This window comes from Vicugna pacos, chromosome 29, assembly GCF_048564905.1.
Source record: "Vicugna pacos chromosome 29, VicPac4, whole genome shotgun sequence".
Lineage (NCBI taxonomy): Eukaryota > Metazoa > Chordata > Mammalia > Artiodactyla > Camelidae > Vicugna > Vicugna pacos.
The window spans coordinates 20,317,267-20,341,628 of record NC_133015.1 but is presented as its reverse complement, the minus strand read 5'-3'; the positions used below and the strand labels follow the sequence as shown (position 1 = coordinate 20,341,628).

The following is a 24,362-nucleotide window of genomic DNA, read 5'->3' as shown; positions in this document are numbered from 1 at the left end:
AAGGAGAAGGTCAACTGGTTTAAGACCTCAGGACTGGAAAACAGCACAGCCACAGGGCATCTTACACCTCACCCATGGAAGAAAGTCACCAGCCCCGATGCTTCCTGACATCCAACCTAGCAACAGAAAACACCCCAGGTGGCCTCATTCCTCCTCCAGGATCTAACAGTCCTCTCTCCAACAATATACTGTGAGCTTCACATCGAGCAAAAATAGAAAAATCTCAGCAAAGAATAAAGGTTATAAAAAAAGAACCAAGTGGAAATTATAGAACTAAAAATAAGTCACAAAAGAAAAAATTTAAAACCTTTCTATCTCAATAGTAGAATGGAGAAAAAGGATAGAGTCAGTAAACTTGAGGACAGATCGACAGAATTTTAGCCAACCTCAACAAATAAAAGACTGAAAAAAAAAAACTGAACAGAGATCTGTGGGACAAAATCATAAAATCATACATCTGTATGATCAGAGTTCCAGAGGGAGAGGAGAGAGTGAATTGGAAGAGTATTTAAAGAAACGATGGCTGAAGATTTCCTAAATTTGGTGGAAAAATGCAAACTTACAGATCCAAGAAGCTGAATGAATTCCAAACAGAATAAAACAAATTAAGACACATAATAATTAAATATTCTTAAACTAAAGACAAAGAAAAAATCTTGAAAGCTGCCAGAGATCCACTGCATACAGAGGAACACTAATGCAAGGGACAGTGGACTTTTTCATCTGAAACCACACTGGCAGAAGCCATAGCTCCAAAGAAAATGAAATATCTAGGTATACATTTCACAAACATGAACAAGATCTGTGTCCTGAAAACTACAAAATGTTGATGAAATAAACCAAAGAAGCCCTAAACAAATGGAGGAATATTCCATGTTCATGAACTAGAAGACTTAACATAGTAAAAATGCTAATTCTCCCCAAATTGAAATACAGGCCTAATGTACTTCCTATTCAAATTCCAGCAAGTTTTTTTTTATAGACATACACAAGCCTACTCTAAAATTTATATGGAAAGGTACAGAACTTAGAATAATTAAAACAATTTTGACAAACCAGAATCAAGTGTGAGGAACCACTCACTACTCAGTATGAAGGCTTGCTTTATAGCTATGTGTGGTATTGTTGGAAGGAACAACACATAGATCAATAAAAGAAAGAAGAGAACTCAGAAACAGACTCACACTTATATACCAAATGATTTTTGGCAAAGGTGCAAAAGGAATTCAATGGAGGAAGGACAGCCTTTTCAACAGATGGTGCACTTGTAACTGGATGTCCATAGGTTAAAAAAATTTTAAAGCCTCAACTTAAATCTTGCATTCTGTATAAAAGTTAACTCAAAATGGGTCATAGATTTAAATGTAAAATTGCGTAACTATAATATTCTTAGAAAAAAATAGGAGAAAATCTTCAGGATCTAGGGCCAGGCAAAGAGTTTTTTATTTTAAAGTTCTCAATTTACTTTGTCCAGACCCGTCAGAGGACTCAATACCTATGACAGCTATAGCCTTATGAAATATATTTCTTAAATCTTAAGACTCAAAATTCTAAATTACTCTTTGATCCATGGGATGCATAATGAAGGTTGTGTTAGCAGGCATGAAAACAACATTAATCTCACTGTACATCTCCATGAGAACTCTTGGATGACAAGGTGCATTGTCAGTGAGCAGTGATATTTTGAAAAGAATCTTTTTTCTGAGCAGTAGGTCTCAATAGTGGGCCTAAAATACTCAGTAAACCATGTTGTGAGCAGACGTGCTGTCATTCAGGCTTTGTTGTTCCACTTACAGAGCACAGGCAGAGTAGATTTAGCATCATTCTAAAAGGGCCAAGGATTCAACTTAAAGTCACTAGCTGCTTTAGCTTCTAAAAAGAAGTCAGCCTGCCCTTCAAAGCTTTGAAGTCAGGCATTGACTTCTCCTCTCTAGCTATTAAAGTCCTAGATGGCATCTTCTTCCAATACAAGGCTGTTCTGTCTACACTGAAAATCTGTTGCTTGGTGCAGCACCTTCATGAATTATCTGAGCTACAACTTCTGGAGAACTTGCTGCAGCTTCAACATTCATATCTGCTGCTTCACCTCCACTGAGATGTTTTGAAGACAACTTCTTTACTTCAACCTCATGAACCCACCTCAGCTGGCTTCACACTTTCCTTGTGTGGCTTCCTCACCTCCTCATAGAACTGAAGAAAGCTAGGCCTTTCTCTGGCTTAGGCTCTGGCTTAAGGGAATACTATGGCCGCTTTGATCTTCTATCCAGACCACTAAAACGTTCTCCATAGCAGCAATGGGGATGTTTTGCTTTTTTAAATCATTCATGTGTTCACTGGAGTAGCACTTTAAATTTTCATCAAGAATTTTTCCTTTGTATTTACAACTTGGCTAACTGTTTGGTGCAAGAGGCCTGGCTTTTGGCTTTATCTTGGCTTTCAATATGCCTTCCTCACTAAGCTTAATTATATTCAGCTTTTGATTTAAAGTGAGAGATATGCTACTCTTCCTTTCACTTGAGAGCCGAGAGGCCACTGTTTGGTCACTGGTTATTGGCCTAAGTTCAATGTCGTTGTGTCTTAGGGAATAGGGAGGCCCAAGGAGAGGGAGAGAGATGGAGGAATGGCCAGTCAGTGGAGCAGTTGGAACACACACATTTATCCATTAAGTTCTTATATGGGCACAATTCGTGGTGCCCTGAAACAATTATAATAGTAACATCAAAGATCACTGATCACAGATCACCATAACAAATACAGTAATAATGAAAAAGTTTGAAATATTGTGAGAATTACCAAAATATAACACAGAGACACAAAGGGAGCAAATGCCATTGGGAAAACAGCACCGACAGACTTGCTTGATGCAAGGTTGCCATAAATCTTCAATCTGTGAAAGACATAGTATCTGTGAAGTGCCACAAGGCAAAGCTCAATAGCACGAGGTGTGCCTGTACCACACGTATACAGGCATATGGGGGTCAAGACTATTGTAATAGGAGAGAGGGTCTGACAAAGGGCAAGGGAGATTTATAGCCGATGGGCAGGGAGAGGGAGCGGATGGAGAATCACTAAGAGGAACTCAGTTAGGTGTCAAGGATGGGGCAGGAAGAAAAACTTGATTCAAGATGTCAAAGGTGGGAAGAGTCTCAATAAACTGGGTCAGCAGGTCTCTTTGCTAAAACTGGGCTCTGCAGCCCAAGGATGTGGGCCAAGTGTGAAGCCTGGTCGGAAAAAGGACTCAAAGGAGACTGGCTAAAGTTTAGTCAAGTGGGAGTCCTTGTCAATGCTCTGCTTCTTCCTGTGGTAGGAAAGTCTCCCTCACACAGTGTCATTTGATATAAGACTCAAAGAATGAGTTAGCCTGATGAAGAGAAGGAAAAGAATAGTCACAGAGGAAGACAGTGCAAGAGAGAAGCAGCAAGAACAATTCTTGACTCCGCACACTGCTCAGCCTCCCACCTGAGTCAGAGTTTCTTCCTTTGAATGCTCTGTGAGTCTCAGAGATGTGACAGGCATCCTGGCCCCAGGACTAGGGAACCTTGTTACGACTGTGCAGCTCACGGCTCATGTGGTTTCTCTGAACTTCTCTTGATCTGAACTTTCACTATTGAAGATAAAGAAGCTACTGGCGTTTGGGATGGAACCTTATCCTGGTGCCTGTACTGCATGTTGCAGGATACATAGCATTGCTGGCCACTGCTCTGTAAACAGTAGCAGAATTCTCCAAATATTGTCAAAAGCAGTAATGACCTCTTCCTATACACATAACCAGATGTCCTCCAAATTGGTGAGGGAGTGATCCTACCTTCTGCTGAAAAGTCACTGTGAGATCACCAGAATTTCTGCTAACCCTCAGCTACCTCATTCTACTTGGATTGTTAAATCCATTCTGTAAGACCCAATCTCATCTTAATCCATGCTCCCTCCCTCCAACCTTCCCCAGACTTTGGTTTGCTGCAGTCAGTCATTATTTGCGGTACCTATGTATTGCCTGATGGCCTAGAGAACCATGCAGATGGGTAAGTACCATCCCGTGTTCCTGAATGTGGCTGAAGGAGGCAGAAAATTCCAGCTCTTTCCTCTGGGAATGGTCTGCATGAGCCAGAACTAGAAATACTCTCCATATGCCTTCGTTGATAGAAAAGGAACAGTTAAGAGCCCATCAACTTGTAGCAGGCAAGGATCAAAGCAAGAGGGAATATTTGAGATAGCACTTTCCAGAGCCTGAGCATTTAAATTTTTTCCTCTTTTCCTCTTTGGAAATTAAACTGCTGATCTTTCTAAGTTAGCCCTTCCTGTCTCTGAGATTTTATTAGGATGAACATAGGCAATGAAATCTCCCTACAGCAAAATCCCAAGTCCCAAAATGTATTTTCTCTTCGTGTGAGTATTAAAATACATACATTATGTGCCTATACACATCTGTAATGCATTTTCCAAGTTCTGTTCTGTTCTGTCCTGAGGAGGAGATTCTGGACCTAAGCTGAAGATAAACAGATGCTGATGTTTTACTGTGTCTCCTGCAGTGCAGCTGCTGTTCAGTGGTCGCAGTAAATAATAACTCCTGGCTCTAATTGCTTAGAGAATTGCCGAGTGATAATCTGTGATGTAATTAAGTAAAAGAAACCAATGTTGTCTTCAACCACCTCCATAAAAGAATTCCTTAGAGAGGCGCCAGAGCTCCCGTGAGTAGAGTCACCTTACAGGGCAAAATGAGCCCTCCCAGCACACTGGCCCTCAGCTGGGAAAGCCAGCCAACCCCTTGGTTGATTTTGTTGTTGTTGTTAAATCAACTATGTCGAGCCTATGTTTATTCTTTCATGAACCTATAACAAGTGTTATCTTTTGTTTTGCTTCCGAGTCCCAGAATTCAGCAGGGTGAAAAGAAGAGCTTGTGTTTTGACTGGGGCTCAGGAAGTGAGTCCATGGAACCTTCCAGGCGACTGGTTTCTGAAAAGGGCACAGGGAAGGGCACTGCCACTCTTCTGTCTCCCTGACATGCCTGATTTGGGCTGAGTTGGGGTCCCAGGGAATGTGCACCTGGGCCCTCTTCTGGAAGAATTCTAGGAATTCCCACATCTCTCTTCTGACATGTCTGGTCCCGCCAATTACCTACTACAGGCACAGCACTCAAGGCCCAAGCTGTCTTCTGAAAACTCCGAAAGGGATTTTGCTGCTGAAGTGAAGCACGTGTTCAGTTCTGGAAGAAGTGAGGTGAGGTCTGCAGGAGGCTTTTCCCCTCTGGGCTGTGGGATATATTTCTTCTGGTTTCAGAAGGATGATCAAGGCACTTGTCATTATTGTGACTTACCATTACTAAGCATTTTAGGACTTGATCAAGATGCAAAATTCTCCCCACCAGACTTGCCTTCGTGGTGACAAGACCCAGAGACAGTGTAAACAGTGGTAAGGGTCTTCTTGAGCCTGGCAGCTCTGACAGTCACGGGAGCCTTGTGTCTTTCTCTCTCTGAGAATCCAATAACCTTGGGGTGTCTTGAGGAAGATGAAACAGTTGAAGGGCGAGAGCCAGACAGGGGGATGCCTATCTGGAAACCGGCTAACAAGATGCATTTCTGTCAGAGCAGATTATAAAGCTATCCTGAATATACTATCTACGAAAATAAGCTTTTTCTTTCCGTTCCATAATGACTTCCTATGGCTCTTTCCTTTTAATCTTTCATGCATTTGATTGCTTGCTGCTGCTTCAGTAGCTGGTGATTAAGAAGGCTAGAATTTTCAAAAAGGGAAAGGATAAACCAACTTTGAAAACTTCAATCAGATCACAGACTCTCTAAATTCAATCAGTGTCTATTAAATCTTCTGATATGAATTACCCATCTTTTTCAGGGTTAACTCTCCTAGTCACAGGCAACTAATTTTATAGCCTTGCATCTTCTCTTGGTTTTAAGATCTTGCTATCCTGCCAGAATATATTGATCTCTGTATTAAGTATAGAAGTTTGTTGTTTTTATTGAAGATAGGCAATTTTATGAATTAATTAAAGTTATGAGATGTTGTATACTTCCAACTCAAGTCACGGGCGTGCCTTCCATGAAATGCAACATTTGTACAGCTGTTTTGCTAATGCACTGTTTAATTCAAGTTGCCTCACACACTATCATCAGAGTTTGTGATTTTGGAAAGGAGCCTCTTGACTGCAAGAGTGGCTGCAGCACATCATCCAGAGGGAAGGACCACAGGAGGATAAAGTCACTCAAAGCAATGTAGTACCATGAGATGGATGTTTTCCTAAAATGTCTCCTCTTTTTATTGTCCAGCTTCTTATCCTGAAAGTGGCTTTATGGCTGTAAGACCCAGGCAGGCTTAGAGAAAAGAATATTCCATTTCAATTAGTGGCTAGTAGGTTACCGTGAACTCCATGCAAGATCTATAAATGTCAACTGAATTCCACTGTAAGTAAGAATAAAGTGGCCATCCACATTAATTCACCCACATCAGAAGAGATCTTGCTATTTATGACCCTAATTAGGCTGACATGATCAGAGCTCCATTTCTAGTACTAAGTGCATTTTTGCATTCTTGAGACCCTTCCTAGTTTTCACTTTTCTGAAGCTCTTCAGCCAAGGGAGTTACCAGAATAGACAAGCATGAAATTAATTTTTCATAGGTGTTTAGTAATAGATGAAAACTCTTAGCTCACTTCCATTGGGGTGCGTTTTCCCTTCTGCTGCTGCTGCTCCCTGTAGACCCTGGCCCAGTCCCCATCTAGAAAGCTAATGAAATCCCCCTCTTCCTTGCCTGCATTTCAGGCTGTCTTAAAGTGGTGTTTCGGACCAGTGCTTTCCCAGTGGGCTAAGGATCTTGTGGTATACCAGCATCTCCATCCGTAAACTTCTGTATAGGCATTTATTATTAAGTGTTACAGACTGTAATTTTCTTACTGCCTTCATTTATGCCCACACTAACCTTATGTGAATGCAGCCATGGCCTTCTCCTAAACCAAAATCAATCTTGAAGCTTAGTTTTCTTTCCAACTCTTGCATATATGGTACTTAGTAGCATATTATTCTATAAATATGAGCCATGATGATAAAAGTGCTTAAGGACACACATCTGACGTCACTGCCATCCTTGGTGGTGACAAACATTTAAAATCACTGTACTTGTTTCCATAAAAAACATAGCATTTTAGTGAGGTTCTGTGACCTGAACAGAACCAAAAATTCAGAAAAAAAGAGATGTTGTCGGTTGCCCCTTACCTAAAACTCTGCACACAGGAATTGGGCCTCAAAAAAATGTTTGAATAATATTAAACACATTATTCTTTTTATCTGATGTTGAGGCTTTGACAGCCAGATATGCCCATATTACAACTAATTATAAAACAATAGGCGTTGCAAGGAATTATATTCTTATGCTAACACAAAACCAAAAATTGTCTTTACTGACCAGAATAGAATAAAATTAATGGAGATCAAAATTAATTACAAGATTTTTTCTTTCTTTTCCTTTCTTTCTTCCTCTTTCCTTCCTTCCATGCTTTCTCCTTCCTTTTCTTTCTTTCTTTCTCCTCTTAAGCATATGAGCTTCATCAAACTGTATGAGGCAGAGTTAAATCCCAGGCTTCTGTTCTCTGGGTGACTACCCCTGCTAAGAAAAGTCATTAACTAATTTGACTTTCCAGCTAACACTCAGGGTAATAAATTTAAGATTAAGAAAGATCTTGCAAATATTAATCCAACCACAGCAAAGCTAAACATTTTTGTTAGCATCTTCTTTGACCTAATATTTTCAGAACACAGTTTTTTTTGAAAACTTTTCCTTGATTACTCCACTGAGAAATAAAGATTCATTTGCCTAGATGCACAATGACGCATAGAGAGCATCCAGCTAAAACCTGATTCATGTACGAATTTTTAGAACACATTTAGGAAAATGTATCACCAGAATTCCCACTCCAGAACATTTTTCAAAGACCCTCCATCCTAAAAGAGGAGAAAATAGGTTCACCTGGACAAAACACAATGGATTTGCACACTTCCCACTGTCCTGCTGCAAAGCAGTGTCACCAAGAGGGGTATCTCTATAATCCATGCAAGCACAAATGCTGCCTCCTATTTGGATGGACTTTGCAATTCACAAAGCACCTTCACACATATCATTTTGCATAACTCTTGCAACAGCCCTCTACATGGAGGAATGGGAAATCACCCCTGGTTGGACTTTGATCTTCTGCAGAGTTGCATGCTTGGTGACTGGTAGTCAGGATGCCAAGTCCTTAAGTAAGGGTTCTCTGGCTATTTTGCCCAGAGGTTCCTCCCATGTCTAGAGGCCAAAATGCATCAGAAGCATTGCAGAGGGAACACGTGTTTCTCTCCACATGGGCTTAGGCATCATTATCAAATAAGGGGCAAAGCACTCTCAGTAAGTGCAAAAATCATGCCATGGTTATTTCACTAATTAACTTTGAAAGAACTTCAAGTGGAATGAAAGATAAAAAAGCATACACAGATACATGTTACTGCACCTGTAAATAGATATTTGGTGTCAAACTATCTGCACAACTATTTTGTGGTTTAAGGAGGACCCTAAAAGTCCCCAAGAAAAAAATTATAAATGCGATGATATTGAGTGTGAAGCTAAGAGGTTTTAAGATAGAATTGGCCAGAAAGAGTTTTAACTACTAACATTAGCAGACTTCTTGCTGTTACATGCAGAAAAATTAGCATAGAAATATGCACTGGGATTTCAGAATTGACTAAAAGGCTTCCCACTGCTTTTTCTGAGAAATAGTGTCACTGGCAACCACATCATATTGTTACGTGACTACCTGATCACATTTAGCCTCTTTTTTCCTATATTAGTCTAGCCCTGGGATCTAGGTTCTAGAATCTCCACTAAAAATTCAAAGCGCAAAGGAGTCACTTCTTGAATTTAAATATGTCCTTATAGGGAAAGCACATACTATTTTCCACTGTTTTCCATCTAATTTGTATTATGCTGTTGACTTGGATTTTAAAGCCACAAGTAGTGATGCTGGATGCTCAACTCATAAAAACAATACTAGAACTACAAATGAGTCACTTTTCATAATCTCTAATTGCTCAAAATATAATGATGAGTCCCCTGCAGATAAATCATTAACAAGTTCTAATTTAAATTATCATTTTTTGAGAAAAGTTCTTTACGTTCCATTGGCAGTCTGCAGTTTACACATCGTGCTTTCACATACATTTTCAAATATGCGCTTTTAATTATCAATCTAAAACTGATCTAATCCATGGCTGACTATATAAATGCTGTGCAAATTACAGAAAAGGACTGAAGACATGTAAAGAACCATTTGTCACTTGTTAGTTCATTCTGAGACAAGTGCTAAACGACGCTGACAGAATTGTGATTGTAGGCAATATGAAATGCAATTTCTCCCCCTTTGGTTGATTAGAGTTAAACAATGTATAAGCCTAAATGAGTTGGTAGAATGAAGAAATTCTGGAAATATCTTCCTCTGTTCTCATCACCATAATTGGCATGAAGTTGCTGAATTGTTTATGACGATTTTGGTTGCTTAGAAACCTTGTTAGAAGATTCATGGAAACATACATGGCAGGTTACAAACTCCAATTTTATAATAACTACACATTTTATTTAGAACAATTTTAGATTGACAGAATTACTGTGTAGACAGTGCAGGGGTTTCCTTATTCCCCGCACTGAGTTTCCCTTTTTATTAATATCTTACATTAGTATAGTGTGTTTATCACAACAAATGAGCCAAGGTGATAATTATTATTCACTAAAGTCTATCCTTTATTTAGATTTTTTTAGTTTTTACCTAATATCCTTTTGCTGTCCCAGGATCCCATCCAATATATCACGTTGCATTTAGCCTTTATTGTTTCCTTAGGCTCCTCTTGGTGGTGACAGTTCCTCAGACCCTAATCACCTGGCTGAGGAAGCATTTGGTTTCTCCACTGTAAAGTCACTCCCTCCAACCCATCACCCCCTCCCCCTTTCCACACTGTCCTCTTGGAAGGAAGTCGGTGTGTTCAGCCCTCACTCAAGGAGTAAGGAGTTACGTCCCACCTTCTTGAGGGTGGAGCAGTTAGATAAACATTTGGTATTTTAAATTATAAAAAGCTGAGAGGGTTTCACAACTCAAAGATACCATAAATAAGGAAGAGGAAAAAGATGAGGAAATCCACTTGAGCAAACCAAGAAGTAAGGAATTCAAGATAATGATCAGTTAAGGTATGAGGTGGGGTCGCAGTCCTCAACAGGCGGAAAGCCTCATGACTCGAGACACATTCCATTCAACTTTTAGCTGCCCACCCAGTTCCTCTGGAAAAGTGAAGTATTCAAACATTTGGAAACTACAGTGAATTCCAAAATCTTTTTACTATTCTCTTGGGATCACCCCATGAGTATAATACTTTATTCACTGCAAATGCCTATCCATCAATAAGGTTCTGGTCTTGAAAATGCATAAAATGGTTTTCAGGTTTCCAGGATTCAGTGTTTTTTCCTGAGAGTGAACACACGTGGGTGTGTGGTAGAAGAGGTGCGAGCTCTCATTTACACGGGAGTAAAATGAGACACAGTTAAGTGATTTGCTAAAGATCTTCATAATCAATGATTTCTATATTTACCGTTCAATGAAAAGGGCTATTTCAAAACTCTCCAAAGATATGCTTATTGTCAAATACAACAGCCCTTTCTCCTTCCTTATTCTCCTTAATCTTTCTGTTGTTCTTGACTTGGTTAATTACCCTCTAGTATTGAGTAGCTGTTCATTTGTAAGAAACCATCCCCAAACTCAGTGGCTTCAAAAAGTGCTTGAAAATTAGGGCTCACACATCTGTGGGGCAGCTAGAGTTTATCTAGGCTGAGTTCAGCTGGGTGGCTAGTTGGCTGGGGAGTCACTAGTTTGTGTTTCTCATCCTTTTATTCAGTCTACAAATCCAGCTGTGGCTTTTTTTTTTTTTAATCATGGCAATGGAAGAAGGTAAGAGAACAAGTAGTAACATCTTAAGTCTTTAAGAGCTAGGCCCAGAATTGGCACTGTCATTTCTGTCACACACCATCAGAGCAAGTCACATGACCAAAGAGTGAGAAATACACTCTGTCATCAATGAGGTCAACACACAGCTAGTGTGTGGATGTCAGATAAGTGAAGAATTTGGAGGCAGTAATGCGGTAATGCAATCTAGCATCTCCTTACTTCTTGAAACACTCTCTCCCATCCCTTTTAAAACATATGGCTATCTTGATCCTCTCACCTTCTATTTCCTTAACTCTTCTTCCTTAAGCCTCAGTACCGCATGTACTTTACATAAGGCTTAGCTTTCCTAAGTGTTCTGATTCTTTCCATGTGTGTCCTCTTCCTAAGAAAGCTTATCTTATCCGAGATCAGGCTCTCTGATTCCCTACGGGCCATTTCCAGTTTACCAACGGCCACTTCCATCTTTTCCTTTGGAACTGCCTAAACTCACAACCTTTGGTCTCATGCTCCACTTCAATCATTGTTTCTTCCCAATACAAAGCTGCATCTGCAGAAAAGGACTTGGGTCTTTAGATCATATTCGATACGAATATAAAAACAGAAACCAAACCAAGCCCTAATGAAAACTTACCCTACATTAATAGGAATTTGGCATCTTTAAAAATCAGAGGAGAAGAGATCTAAAAGGAAATGGTAATGATGAGAACAATGTTCAAAACCACTTCCTATGAAAAATGGTTAAAGTTTCTAATATTTTTTTTAAATCTGGAGATTATATATGGCTTCACAACCACCATGTTTATGTAACTGAAAATGTGTGGTATAGGAAAGCCTGAGGTTTTTTTCTTTGTAGCAGAACTACACTCAGTAGTGGGTGGATTTGGGGGAGGAATATTTTTGCTTGATACAAGGAAAAAAACTTTAGTAAGACGAACTGTACAGAAACAGAATGGGCTGATATGTTTATTTTCCACATGTGTCACTCCTCTCTCCTGAAATAGCTTACTCTTTCTCCCACTTACCCACTGAAATCCTATTTATCCTTCAAGGCTTATCCCAAGCTTTCATCCCTCCATAAACTCTTCCTGACTACTCAAATTTTATCAATTCCTTTCAACTCATGTTGCTAATTTCCTACCCCAGCCCAACTAAATTAAGGGCTCCTTGAAAGTAGAAATATAACACACTATTTTACAATTTCAAGTATGCAACACAGCTTTCAGCTTATAATAGGCATTCAGTAAATTCTTACTGGTTTACTGGGGTTTTTGTTTGTATATTTGTTTTGTTTTTGTTTCATTGAAATATAGCTGATTTACAATACTGTGTTAGTTTCAGTTGTACAGCATAGTGATATGGTTTTTGTTTTGGGTTTTTTTCCTGCAGATTATATTCTATTATAGGTTATTACAAGATATTAAGTAAAATTCCCTGTGCTATATGTACAATAAATCCTTGATGCTTTTCTCTTTTATATGTAGTAGTTTGTATCTGTTAATCCCATATTTGATCACATATTTTCTGATTTCTAATCTAGAATCATTAGACTTGGTTAGAATTTGAACCAGACTGAAATGCTCAGGAATCTGATCATTTCCTCTGATTTCATGAGAGGACACAGCTTCTGATTATAATGATAGCTTGAAGGAAGTACAGATTTTGCCACCACTTGACATCCAAGCTTATATTTTCCTACTTACCAAAAAAAAAAAAACCAAAAAAACCCAAAACCAATGAATTTCGAGATACTTTAAGATCTTACATTTATAGCTCAGATAATTTGCTGGGGGAATTAGCAAAATGACTATGCCATCATTTCTTTGTGTCTGAAAATTATTTAAAACAAAAATCAACTAGCGACTGGGAATATCTGATGTGAAAGAACACACAACACTAGAGAACTGTCACTCTAGTTTATACTCATGTCTACCTGTCGTCATAGTTACCGAGGCACTCCAAGCATTTTCCTTCCTGAATCACACTCTGTAAACCTTCAACGAAAGTAAGCTATTCTTATTGCTTAGGTTTTTTTTTTCTCTATCCATGAATTGATGTTAAAAAATAGCATCAATTCCATGGTTGATTTTACACTTCTAGCAAGACTTTAAACATACAAAAGGAATAAGAGGTTTAATCAGAACAAGTGCCTCTGATTAAGGTCTTTCATCCTGTGTTCAGCAATGATTCATGAACAGCTAGGTACTGGGGACACAACTGTGAGTACGGCCCAGGAGGCAGAGGCAAGTAAGGGCTGCATTTTAATGAAATGCAATCAGTGCTGCGGTGGAAGCAGAGAAGAAAGAAAGACCCATGGAAACACAAAAGAGAGATGCCTTGTAAACTTTGGGGTGCAGTCAGATCAAAGGCAGGTTTCATCCTGTGATTCTCAAAGCATTGTTCCTGTGAAGTTCAGCAAATGTATCTTGAGTGGCTTTGGGTCCTGGACAACGGTGTTACCTCCTGGCAGGCTGGGCTCACAGAGCGGTGGAGAGAGGCGGCCAGCGCTTTACGGCAAAGTGCTGTCAACCGCTGATATTCACACGCTGCCTCTCCTTTCTGCTTTGGCTGCAGGAACTCCTTCACAGACATCCTCCGCGCCATCCTGCTGTCACTGGAAGTCCTCATTGAAGATCCAGAGCTTCAGATAAATGGTTTCATTTTAATTATAGACTGGAGTAATTTTTCCTTCAAACAAGCCTCCAAACTGACACCTTCAATCCTCAAGCTGGCCATTGAAGGGTTGCAGGTATGTTCAACGAATGTAAAATACGGGACTGTATATGACCATGTACTTTTCTCTTATTGCAACCAAAGTCATATTTGTCTTTGAGAATGGAAAAAGAAACTTTGATAGAATTCACCTGTGAATACCCCATATTTTTACCTCAGCCTGAGTTCAGGTTTTTTTTTTTTTTACATTAGCCTTCATTTTCATTGACGACTCTAAATTACTGTTACCACAGGCACAAATTACCCACTGTAGCAATTATGAATAAAGCTCGGAAATGTTTAGTCAAATCCATCTGAGAGTTCACAAAAATTAAAACTAGAAAATATCTGCTTTATGAGCAATGCTCTTGTACTGCAGTGGCCTGGGGGCTTTCCAAGGTTTCTAGAAGCATCTTTGTACAAGAAAATGCGTCTTGTGGGTCCTCACTCCAGAATGCAACATGCTGAGGGGTTTGTACTAAAGTAAATCATCAGTGCAAAAAATGACCAGTTGTCAGGACTTTGGGGAAGGGGCTTCTGTGCTGCACAGAGGTTAGGACAGCCCGTCTCTGGGGGTCCCTTAAAGGAACCGGAGACGCTACCAAAAGGAGAGTAACAAACTCAGAGGGGCAATGCTGCTTAGCTTTCCAGTGACACATTACCATAGTACCAAAAAAAAGAAAGGGCATAGTTTAGGAAGATTCAGAATCAGCATAGATAAAACTCAGGATTCTTTTTAATTTTGTAGGAAGATTGAGTCAGCGGGGTGACCCTCCCCCCGCCCTCACTCCCAATAGATGGCACTCACATGCAGCTACATGGATTGCAAAATATTTGTTAATTCTCTGATCAAACAGTCACTATTCATGCTCTTCAAAGTACAAGACTAGGAAGACCCATTTCAATTACTCATCATACTCCAGTGTAATGAGTAATTGATGAGCCTGTTTTTAAAACTCAGGCTGATTCACATTTGGCTCCCAGCAAATAGGTAGCACTTACTGGGCTTCTGATAAACTTGTTTGTTAAACGGACCTTATTTTGTTGCAAGGATTTCCTATTTCCAGAGGAACAAAAGCAGAGCAGGCATTTCAGAAGAGGAACAAGTACTCCCTGTTCCAAGAACGCCACGTTACCCTGGGTCGCTACATCACGCGGTGTCTCGGGGGGCACATTTTTTAAAGTCGCTTTTGCATTTCCAGACTACAGCCTCCTGCCTCGCCTTCAAAATCTCAAGCATAGACTTGAATGTCTTCTACTGTCGGTCACTTTCTCTTAGCCCTCTTTTTCTCCAACCTCCTTTCATCTAAGCCCCTGAACATCTGATCTCTCTCTCCTTAAAGTTTTTTTATCAAAGAGTGTTTTCAAGTAAGCTGCAAGGTTTATTTCATGCCCTGTAATTATGCTGGCCATCTCGCCAGGATTTTCTGTGGTAGTACAGGCTTCATGTAATTTTATCTTTCTAAAAAGAGATAACTCATTACATGTGTAGGTAGCTGTGATTCAAATTCCATGTATTTATAAGATTTTTTTTTTCATAAATGAGGAAGAAAAATGTACTTCTTCCAACTCTGTGTTCCAGTTTTTCTTTTTGGAAGTGTGTGGATTATATAAAATGTCCCCTGCCAACTTCTCTAGGCCAATGTGGGTCTCACTGAGTTAATGCATGTGCATGTGTTTTAAAATCTAAAGCTGTATATAAGTTCATAATATATTTTTACAAGAAATACTAGATGATCTTTTGTGGGGCAAAATGAGTCCCATCTGGGCCTTCTCTTGTCGTGTACCAGGGTCTGGGATGAAAGCCTCAGGTGAACTGAAACTGAGATGACCCCTCAGAGTTGTCCCTGACTGGGGCCAAGGGACTGGACCCTCATAGTCCCACACTGGGTGCAGGCTGCCCCGACAAGTGGTTGGGAGTTTGGGGAAAGTTGCCCTCTTCAGCCTGGGGCCCCAGATGGCACTGTTTTCTGAGAACTTGCTCCTGGTAGCACCACAAGCAGCTGGGGAATAAATCCTCAGTCCTAACGGAGGGCTGGTAGCATATCAGAATATCCACCTCAATAAGCAAAAGATATTTGGAATATCCTGTAACATAATGTCATTTATTGAATCTGGATGTTTAACTGCTTTTTCTCTTGGCTACATCCAGTCTCCATTATCCCCAAGGTGGAGGTGATACGAGGTAATATACAGGTGATGGGTGCTGGGCTAGCAACCTGGTGACAGTCTTCTGTCATACAACTCACCATTAAAAAAAACCCAATTTAGAAATGGGCAGAGGACCTAAATAGGTGTTTTTCCAGTGAAGACATAAAGATGGCCAACAGGCACATGAAAAGATGCTCAACATCATTCATCATCAAGGAAATGGAAATTAAAACAACATGAGATATCACCTGACACTATGGCTATCATCAGAAAGAAGAAATAACAAGAATGTGGAGAAAGGTACACTGCTTGTTGGAATGGAAATGGTACAGCCACTATGGAAAACAGTATGGAGAGCCTTCAAAAAATTAAAAATAGAACTACCATATGATCTAGCAATTCTACTCCTGGGACTTTATCTGAAGACAATGAAACACTAACTTGAAAAGATATATATGCACCTCAATGTTTATAACAGCATTATTTACAATAGCCAAGATATGGAAGCAACCTAAGTACCCATCAACAGATGAATGGATAAAGAAGGTATAGTACTTAGACACAATGGAATATTACTCAGCCATAAAAATGAAATTTTGCCATTTTCAACCACCTGGGTGGACCTGGAGGATATTATGCTTAGTGAAATGTCAGACAGAGAAAGACAAATATTGTATGTTTTCACTTACATGTGGAACCTAAAAAACAAAGCAAATGAACAAATATAACAAAACAGAAACAGACTTACAGATACAGAGAACAAAGTAATGGTTACCAGAGGGGAGAGATGGGGGAGAAGTTAAACAGATGAAGGGAATTAAGACATATAAACTACTAGTTATAAAACAAATGAGATGGAGGGATATAATTTATAGCACAGGGAATACAGATGATATTTTACAATAACTTTCTATGGTGTATAATTTATAAAAATATCTGATAACTACGTTGTACATCTAAAGCTAATATAATACTGTAAATCAACCAAACTTCAATTCAAATTTTTACAAATAAAATAAAAGGCAATTATATATATCCAACTAATCTCTGACAAAAGAACAAAAGCAATGCAATGCAGCAAAGACAGTCTTTTCAACAAATGGTGCTAGAACCACTAGACATCTACATGCAGAAAACCAAGTCTTTACACCTTTCACAAAAATTAACTCAAAATGGATGACAGACTTAAATGTAAAAGACAAGACTATAAAACTCCTAGAAGATGACATAGGAGGAAATCTATGTGACCTTGGTTGTGGTGATGACTTTTTAGATACGACACCAAAGACCCAATCCATGAAAGAAACAATTTATAAGCTGAATGCCATTAAAATTAAAAACTTCTACTCTGCAAAAGACACTGTCAAAAGAATGAGAAGAAAAGCCACAGACTGGGAGAAAATATTTCCAAAAGATACACTTGATAAATGACTGTTATTCAAAATATACAAAGAACTCTTGAAACTCAACAACAAGAAAACAAACATTCCAATTTAAAAACGGGCCAAAAACCTTAACATAACGTCACCAAAGAAGATATACAGGTGGCAAACAAGCATATGAAAAGATGTGCCGCATCATATATCATCAGGGAAATACAAATTAAAACAACAACAAAATACCACTACACACCTATTAGAATGGCCAAAATCTGGAACACTGACAACACCAAATCCTGGTAAGGATGTGGAGAACAGGAACCCTCATTCATTGCTGATGAGAATGCAAAATGGTAGGGCCAGTTTGAAAGACAGCTAGTTGTTTTCTTTCAAAACTAAACATACTTTTATCATATGACCCAGCAGTTGCACTCCTTGGTATCTACCCAAAGGAGTTGAAAACTTATGTGCACATGAATGTTTATAACAGCTTTATTCATTATTGACAAAACTTGGAAGCAACCAAGATACCTTTCATAGGTGAATAGCTAAATAAATTGTCATACAAGACTATGGAACACTATTTAGTGCTAACAGAAATGAGCTACCAAACCAAAAAAAGACATGAAGGAACATTAAATTCATGTTACTAAGTGAAAGAAGCCAATCTGAAAGGGCTATGTACTGAATGATTCCAACTCTAGGACATTCTGGAAAAGATACAGCTATAGAGACAATAGAAGGATTGGTGATGACCAGGAGCTGTGGGCAGGGACAAGGAGGGGTGAACAGGTGTAGCGCAGAGGATGCATGATATCATGGAATGTACAACACCAAGAGGGAACCATAATGTAAGCTGTGGACTTTGGGTGATTATGATGTGTCAGTGTAGGCTCATGAGTCGTAACAAAGGTACCACTCCAGTGGGGGCTGTTGATAACGAGGGAGGCTACACATGTGTGGGAGCAGAGGATATATGGGAAATCTCTGTCCCTTACCCTCAACTTTGCTGTGAACCTAAAACTGCTCTAAAAAATAAAGTCCTGATGAAAAAAGGGCAATTGTACTGTCTCTGACAACCACCATCAACAAAAATGGCATGTGCATAGAACTTTGGTTATGTACTTCATAGGCTGAATTAATGAGTCATAATAATAATTATGTAGAAGACTGCTCTTTAGGGGATCAACAGATTTCTACATCAAGTTACCCTGGATTAGCCAATCATGAAATTCTAATAGCGTATGTAGTATATATTCCTCCTTTTAGGACAATGCTTTGAGGATATGTCATTGTTTAGAATATTAAGTTGTCCCAGTTACATAAATATTCTATGAATATTAGTTCAAAAAAATTTAGTTAAAATACCAACTTTGAGAATGCCTGGAAGTCCTTTTCTTTCACTCTGCTTTTTGATCTCTTAAATGTGGTCAATAATGTCTAAAAGAGTCATTGTAATCTGTTCATTACAACTTGTTAAAATTTTAATCAAACAAAGTAATATTTATGGCATCATTTTAATATAGCACAGCATTATTCTCAATTCTGCTGGGGAATTCTGGCAGAATGAGCAGCATGCTAAAGTCCTGTTCTTGAATTTTGCAATGTTTCCAAAGTCTATTTTTGGTATTATTTCTTGTAAATCACTGCCTCCCAACCATTACAATCAACACACGGCATTTATCAACGTTGTGACACCCCAGATACTTAACGAGCTTACTGCGCCGAAATCTTTTACTTAGGAAGAGCTGTGGCCTTCCACCCCGTGAGCTACTTTCAAAATATTTGATTCCCTAAGGATCCAGACGTTTGTTAAGGGTTTAGAGAGGCTTACTTTTCATTCATCAGAGTAGATCCAGGAAGCACTCTTTTTAAAATTTTCCTCATTTCTGTGCTTATGTAATTTTCCTCTGGCCAATTAGACATTTTATTAGTTCATTAATTCTTCGTCCAAGTTCAAGGTTTACTGCGTGACTTTTGTTGTTGTTATTGTTAAAAATGGTTTTATAATAGTTATATCAACTTTGATTTAAACGTTCCCAAAAGCTCTGAGCCAGTCTAGTGCAAAAGGAGGTCCACTGTTTTCCCACCTCTTCCAACAAAGGTGAGAGGGGGTTGGGAGCAATGCTTTGAGGTTCAACCATGTTGTTATTGTTAAAAATGGTTTTATAATAGTTATATCAACTTTGATTTAAACGTTCCCAAAATCTCTGAGCCAGTCTAGTGCAAAAGGAGGTCCACTGTTTTCCCAACTCTTACAACAAAGGTGAGAGGGGGTTGGGAGCAATGCTTTGAGGTTCAACCATGTTGTTATTGTTAAAAATGGTTTTATAATAGTTATATCAACTTTGATTTAAACGTTCCCAAAAGCTCTGAGCCAGTCTAGTGCAAAAGGAGGTCCACTGTTTTCCCACCTCTTACAACAAAGGTGAGAGGGGGTTGGGAGCACTGCTTTGAGGTTCAACCAACTGCAAATTGTCCGGGCATCCCTTTCTGTTACACTGTTTCCAATATTCGTCCATTCTCTCTAGCCTCTGTCCCACACCCTACTTCTTCACCCCTTTTCCAAAACATACGATACGTTCACCTTGGGGAATCCAAAGTGTCCTATTCACTTGAAAGACTGGAACAGTAGAATGTCTGTCAGTGGGAAACATGACAGTTCCTGAGGGTTTATAAATGAATGGTTAGTGTGATTAGAAATTTGGAAAGGCTGGTTGGGCAGATGGGTTTGAAGTTAGTAGTAGATTCACCCCAAACCAACAGTCTATGTCTCAGACATGCAGACATACTGACGCATGGCGTATTCATTCAACAGAAAATGTGGGCCGGGGACTAAATGGGGTAACAGCAGAGAGCAAAGCAACCCGGCTTCCTGAAGCTTACCTTCTAGGGCTTCATTACACAAAGTGTAGCCTGCAAACCAGCAAGCTCAGCATCACCAGAAGCCGGTTAGAAATGCAGAACCTCAGGCCCTACCCCACGCCTCCTGAGTCAAGCTGCATTTCAAGGAGTTCCCCACGTGATCTGTGCTCACGGTCAACTTGGAGGAGCACCGCTCTCACAGACGGTATTGCAGTGTAATGCGACGGATCTCGACTTTAAGTGCACAGACACCCTGGAGGGCTTGTTCCAACCCACACCTCTGGACCCCACTCCCAGTTTCTGATTCCAGAGATCTGGAGCAGAGCCCAGGAGTTTAGCCTTCAAAAACGTTCCCAGGTGCTGCTGCTGCTGCTGCTGCTGCGGGTACAACAGCACTTTGATGCACCTGACAGCAGAGTCAATGATTTGGGTCTCAGTCCTGGCTCTGCCACATAAAGACCTCAGGCAAGTCATTATCCTCTATCAGTTTTAGTTTTGTCATCTGTAAAACTGCGGTGTCAAAAGAGTACTACTTCACAGGTCTACGGCAGAAATTAAACAGTGCATGAAAAGCGCCTGGACCATAGTCAGTGCTCACTGAACGGTAGTCATTGAAAGAATGCAGAAGCCAGACCTTGTCTGGGGGCTCCTGTGGCTCTAGCGCATGGATTTACACGAAACTGCTATCCAAGGCCCAGCTCTGTCAACTCTGGACCCTTGACAATTAGATGTCACCAGCCTGTTCACCGGCCCCAAACAAGGGACCTCCTCCTCCCTGCTCACCTCAGCTGATGACTTAGGTCCAGACTGGTGTCACCCGCTCAGACTGTGACACTTGAAGTGCTTTTCCTTTCTGTTTATCTGTTGTCATCCTTTCCTTGTCACTGAGCAGTCTCCTCCCAATGCCTTAGCAGTTGGGTGATTAATGGGATCAAAATTCACCTCTTTCATCCTGTCGGACTCTTTTCAGCAGGAACATTTACAGTCTTTGATTGATCCTTACAGTTTTCATGTGTTAAGGAATATTAGATAGGAAGAGATTGAAGGAAAAGGACATTTGTACATATTTTGCAAAGAAGGTTCTTATTTCATATTTTCTGAACACTTCGGGTGTGTTTGAAGAACACTTTCTCTATAAACAAACTACGTTTTTTCTTCTCAGGCCACAAAGCTGTAATCCTGAATTTGCAATCGTGCAATGTGCTATTATGGAAATATTAGAGGAATAAAATATCCGCTCTAATGCTCTACCTTGTTAAGTATCAATTAAATTCAGTTAGGTAATTAGAGCTAATGACACTCCAGTGTTCCTGGTGGCAGACAGGAGAGCCCATTTAAGACAGTTCCAATTACACTGGTCTATCTGTGGCGTACTTTTGATAAATGGCTTTTCTGAACTCCAGTGCATTATCGACCTAGCCAGTGCTCTGATTCATCCATTCAAGAAACAGTTACTAAGACTTGACTTTGAATCAGTCACAAAAGTAAACAGGCGCAGTCCCTGCTCTCAACAGGACATCGTTCAGAGCAGAGGCAGATCTGCAAACAATGCTGCACGTGCAGAAAGGGAGATATGCACCAGGTTAGTAAAATCCCAATCTAGGCAGGGGAGTTAGGAATGGCCTCCCACACCTGAGCCAATTCTCAGCGGATGAGCGTGGAATAGCCAAGTGAGGGCAGGGTGGGAGGAACTTCAGGCAGAGGAAATGTTACAGGCAAAAATGCAGAGGCAAGACATCACTCAATAGGACAGAGAAGTGGAATTAATTCATAATCGTGGAGTGCACAAGGGCCAGGCAAGGAGCTGTGTGCCCCGGTGCCATGCTAAGGAGCCTGGTCTCTTTCTGCAGACACGGGGGACACTGCACATATTAGAGCAGGACAGCAACACAGATTGATATTCAAAGGCAGGGGAACCGAACAGAAGGCAATGCAGTCATTCAGTCATTCAAGTAACAAGTAGGCTAAATTAGGAGTGATAGAAGGTTTTCGATAGCTACAAAGGAAGAAAAGTAAGGCAGTGCTGGGTGGCTGGATGCTTGAGAATGGAAACTGGAGGAGGAGGAGTCGGGGAGGAAGCTGAGGTGTGCAGCTAGGATGAAGGGTGGGGTGGTGCCAATGAATGAGATGGTGCAGACGGGGTGGCCAGGTTTGGGGAGACAAGGAGCATTATCTGAGTGTTGGACACGCTGAGTTTAACAGCCCGTGGGGTATTTTGTTTGTATTAAGCATAAGCTGAGAGGGGAGGTCCGGGCTGGATCTATAGAGTTGATGGCATTTGAAATCACAGGAAAGGAAAAGATCATCCAGAGAAAAGCTATGGAGTGAAGATGAATGACTGCAAAAAGAATCCAAGTGAAGAGCAACATAAATGAACAACTTAGATGAGGAGGGGTCCACAAAAGAGAAAGGGGAGGCTGAGATGGGGAGGCTGAAAAGAACTAGGCGATCATCTCCTGGAGGAAACTCAGGGAAGGAGGCTTCAAGGCAGGAGACCCTTTCAGTGCAGCCGTGGGAACTGGCATCTCGAAAGCACTGGCTTGAGGAAGGCGGTGGAGAAAGGGAGATAACTCTATCAAGAAGTGTGTCCCACGGACCACAGAGGATGGGAGGATAGAGGAACTGGAGGAGAGGGAGTGGGAAGACGGTAGTGGAGGGAATATTTCATCTTACTTTTCCATTGGACAAGATTTTCAGCAAAAGAATCTATTAAGGGGCGTCACACAGCTGTGGAAGATCAGTCTTGACAAAGAACCAACCTTTGTGAATTGTTTAGTTCCAGGTTAATATTCCTCACTGCACAAAAGAAGGGATCTCTGCCTCTCATAATTATGAAATGAAGTGTGACATCACTATCCAGGGACTCAGTTTCTGAATATATTCTAGAGTTGCAGAAACATGGCCTACTACGAGCTGTCAGTGTCCTCGGGGACCTGGTGCCAGAGTGAAGCAGTTATTCTGCATTCTTGAAGGGCCCCCTGTTGAAAAACCTGTGTGGAAAACCCTGCCCTGCAAACCCACATTCTCTGGTGATTAAATTGTAGATATTAAAATAATACACATTGCCAAAGACTCAGTCAGAGCTCTTTTGGTATTATGGAATAGAAAAATAACTCAAGTCTGGAAAAAGCAAAACAAAAATGGATGGGAGCATTTATACAACAGAAAAGTTCAGAGCTGCTCTGTCTTCCAGGCTCAGCTAGATCTGGAGTCAGAGTTGAAGCAGTGCCATCAAGAACTCAGTCCCTCTTTCTCTGTCCTTCCCTCATTTACACTTTCCTCTGTATTGACTTCATTTTCAGATGAGCTTTCTCCACACTCTTGGCAGGAGTGAGGGGACTGAGGGTGCCCTGGCCAGATCACATTATGAGCCCACCCAAGATGCTATACCTGAATCTCACAGACCAAGAAAGTTGGAGAGGTGGCCCCCAAAAGATGGTGGGAAATGACAAAAAATGTTCACTTAGAAATGTAAGGTATAAACTAGAGGGAAGTTTTCCTGCAATCCTCTACTTGCTATTCAATGTAGCATATAAGAATTAGGAAGTTGAGTTTAATTTCTGTTTGGCAACTGTAATTCCATGGATAATCTTGGGAAAATGGCATAACACCTGCAGACCTCAGGTTATTCGTCAGCAAAACCCAGCCGGGACTGGACAAGAGCAGTGGTCCTACGACTTAATCATGCACCCAAATTGCTCGAGGGCTTGTTAAAACTCCGATTACAGGAGTGTCTGATTCAGTATGTTGGGACAGGGTGGGGGTAGGTGAGAATTAGTATTTCCAAAAAGTTCCCAGCTGACCCTGATGTGGTGGTCCTGGGACCACTCTTGACAATACTGGACTAGATAATTATAAAACGCTTTTTATCACCCAGTGCTACAAATCTGTAACTTTACCTTCCTAGAAATAGCCTTAGTGCTCATGTCAGGGCTGGAAAATAGGCTTGCCCCCACTTATCAGTCTAAATAATTTGAATGCAACTCAGGCCCAAAAGAATGCTGGCATTGATTTATGATGGCTTCTCTCACTGCGGATGGTAAATGGGCAAGCCTGCTACATACTTTGACCTGGGTATTCTAGCTGAACTGTTTGGGGAACAGTCTGGTGCTTATGGGACAAGAAATGAGGAGAATAACCATAGGGTGTGACAAACATCTCAAAGACGCTCATATTTTCTACCCTGAGATAAAACTAATCAAACCTGATGCTGCTGATGGTGGTTATGATGATGGTGGTGATGATGGTGCCTCACTCGAATTTGACCGTTATTTATTCAACATACCGTGCACCAA

At 40.4% G+C, this 24,362-nt stretch overlaps 1 protein-coding gene across 1 annotated transcript in view; it reads left to right on the top strand.

Moving 5' to 3' along the window:
* Positions 1-13,511: 13,511 nt before the first annotated feature.
* CLVS1 (clavesin 1) overlaps positions 13,512-24,362 on the top strand; it is a gene marked incomplete at its 5' end in the record, with an annotated part of 54,654 nt that continues 43,803 nt past the window's right edge. Inside the window, one exon of the mRNA XM_006204687.4 lies at positions 13,512-13,709. Within this exon, the coding sequence (XP_006204749.3) occupies positions 13,512-13,709 (198 nt within the window). The remainder of the gene's footprint in view (positions 13,710-24,362) is intronic.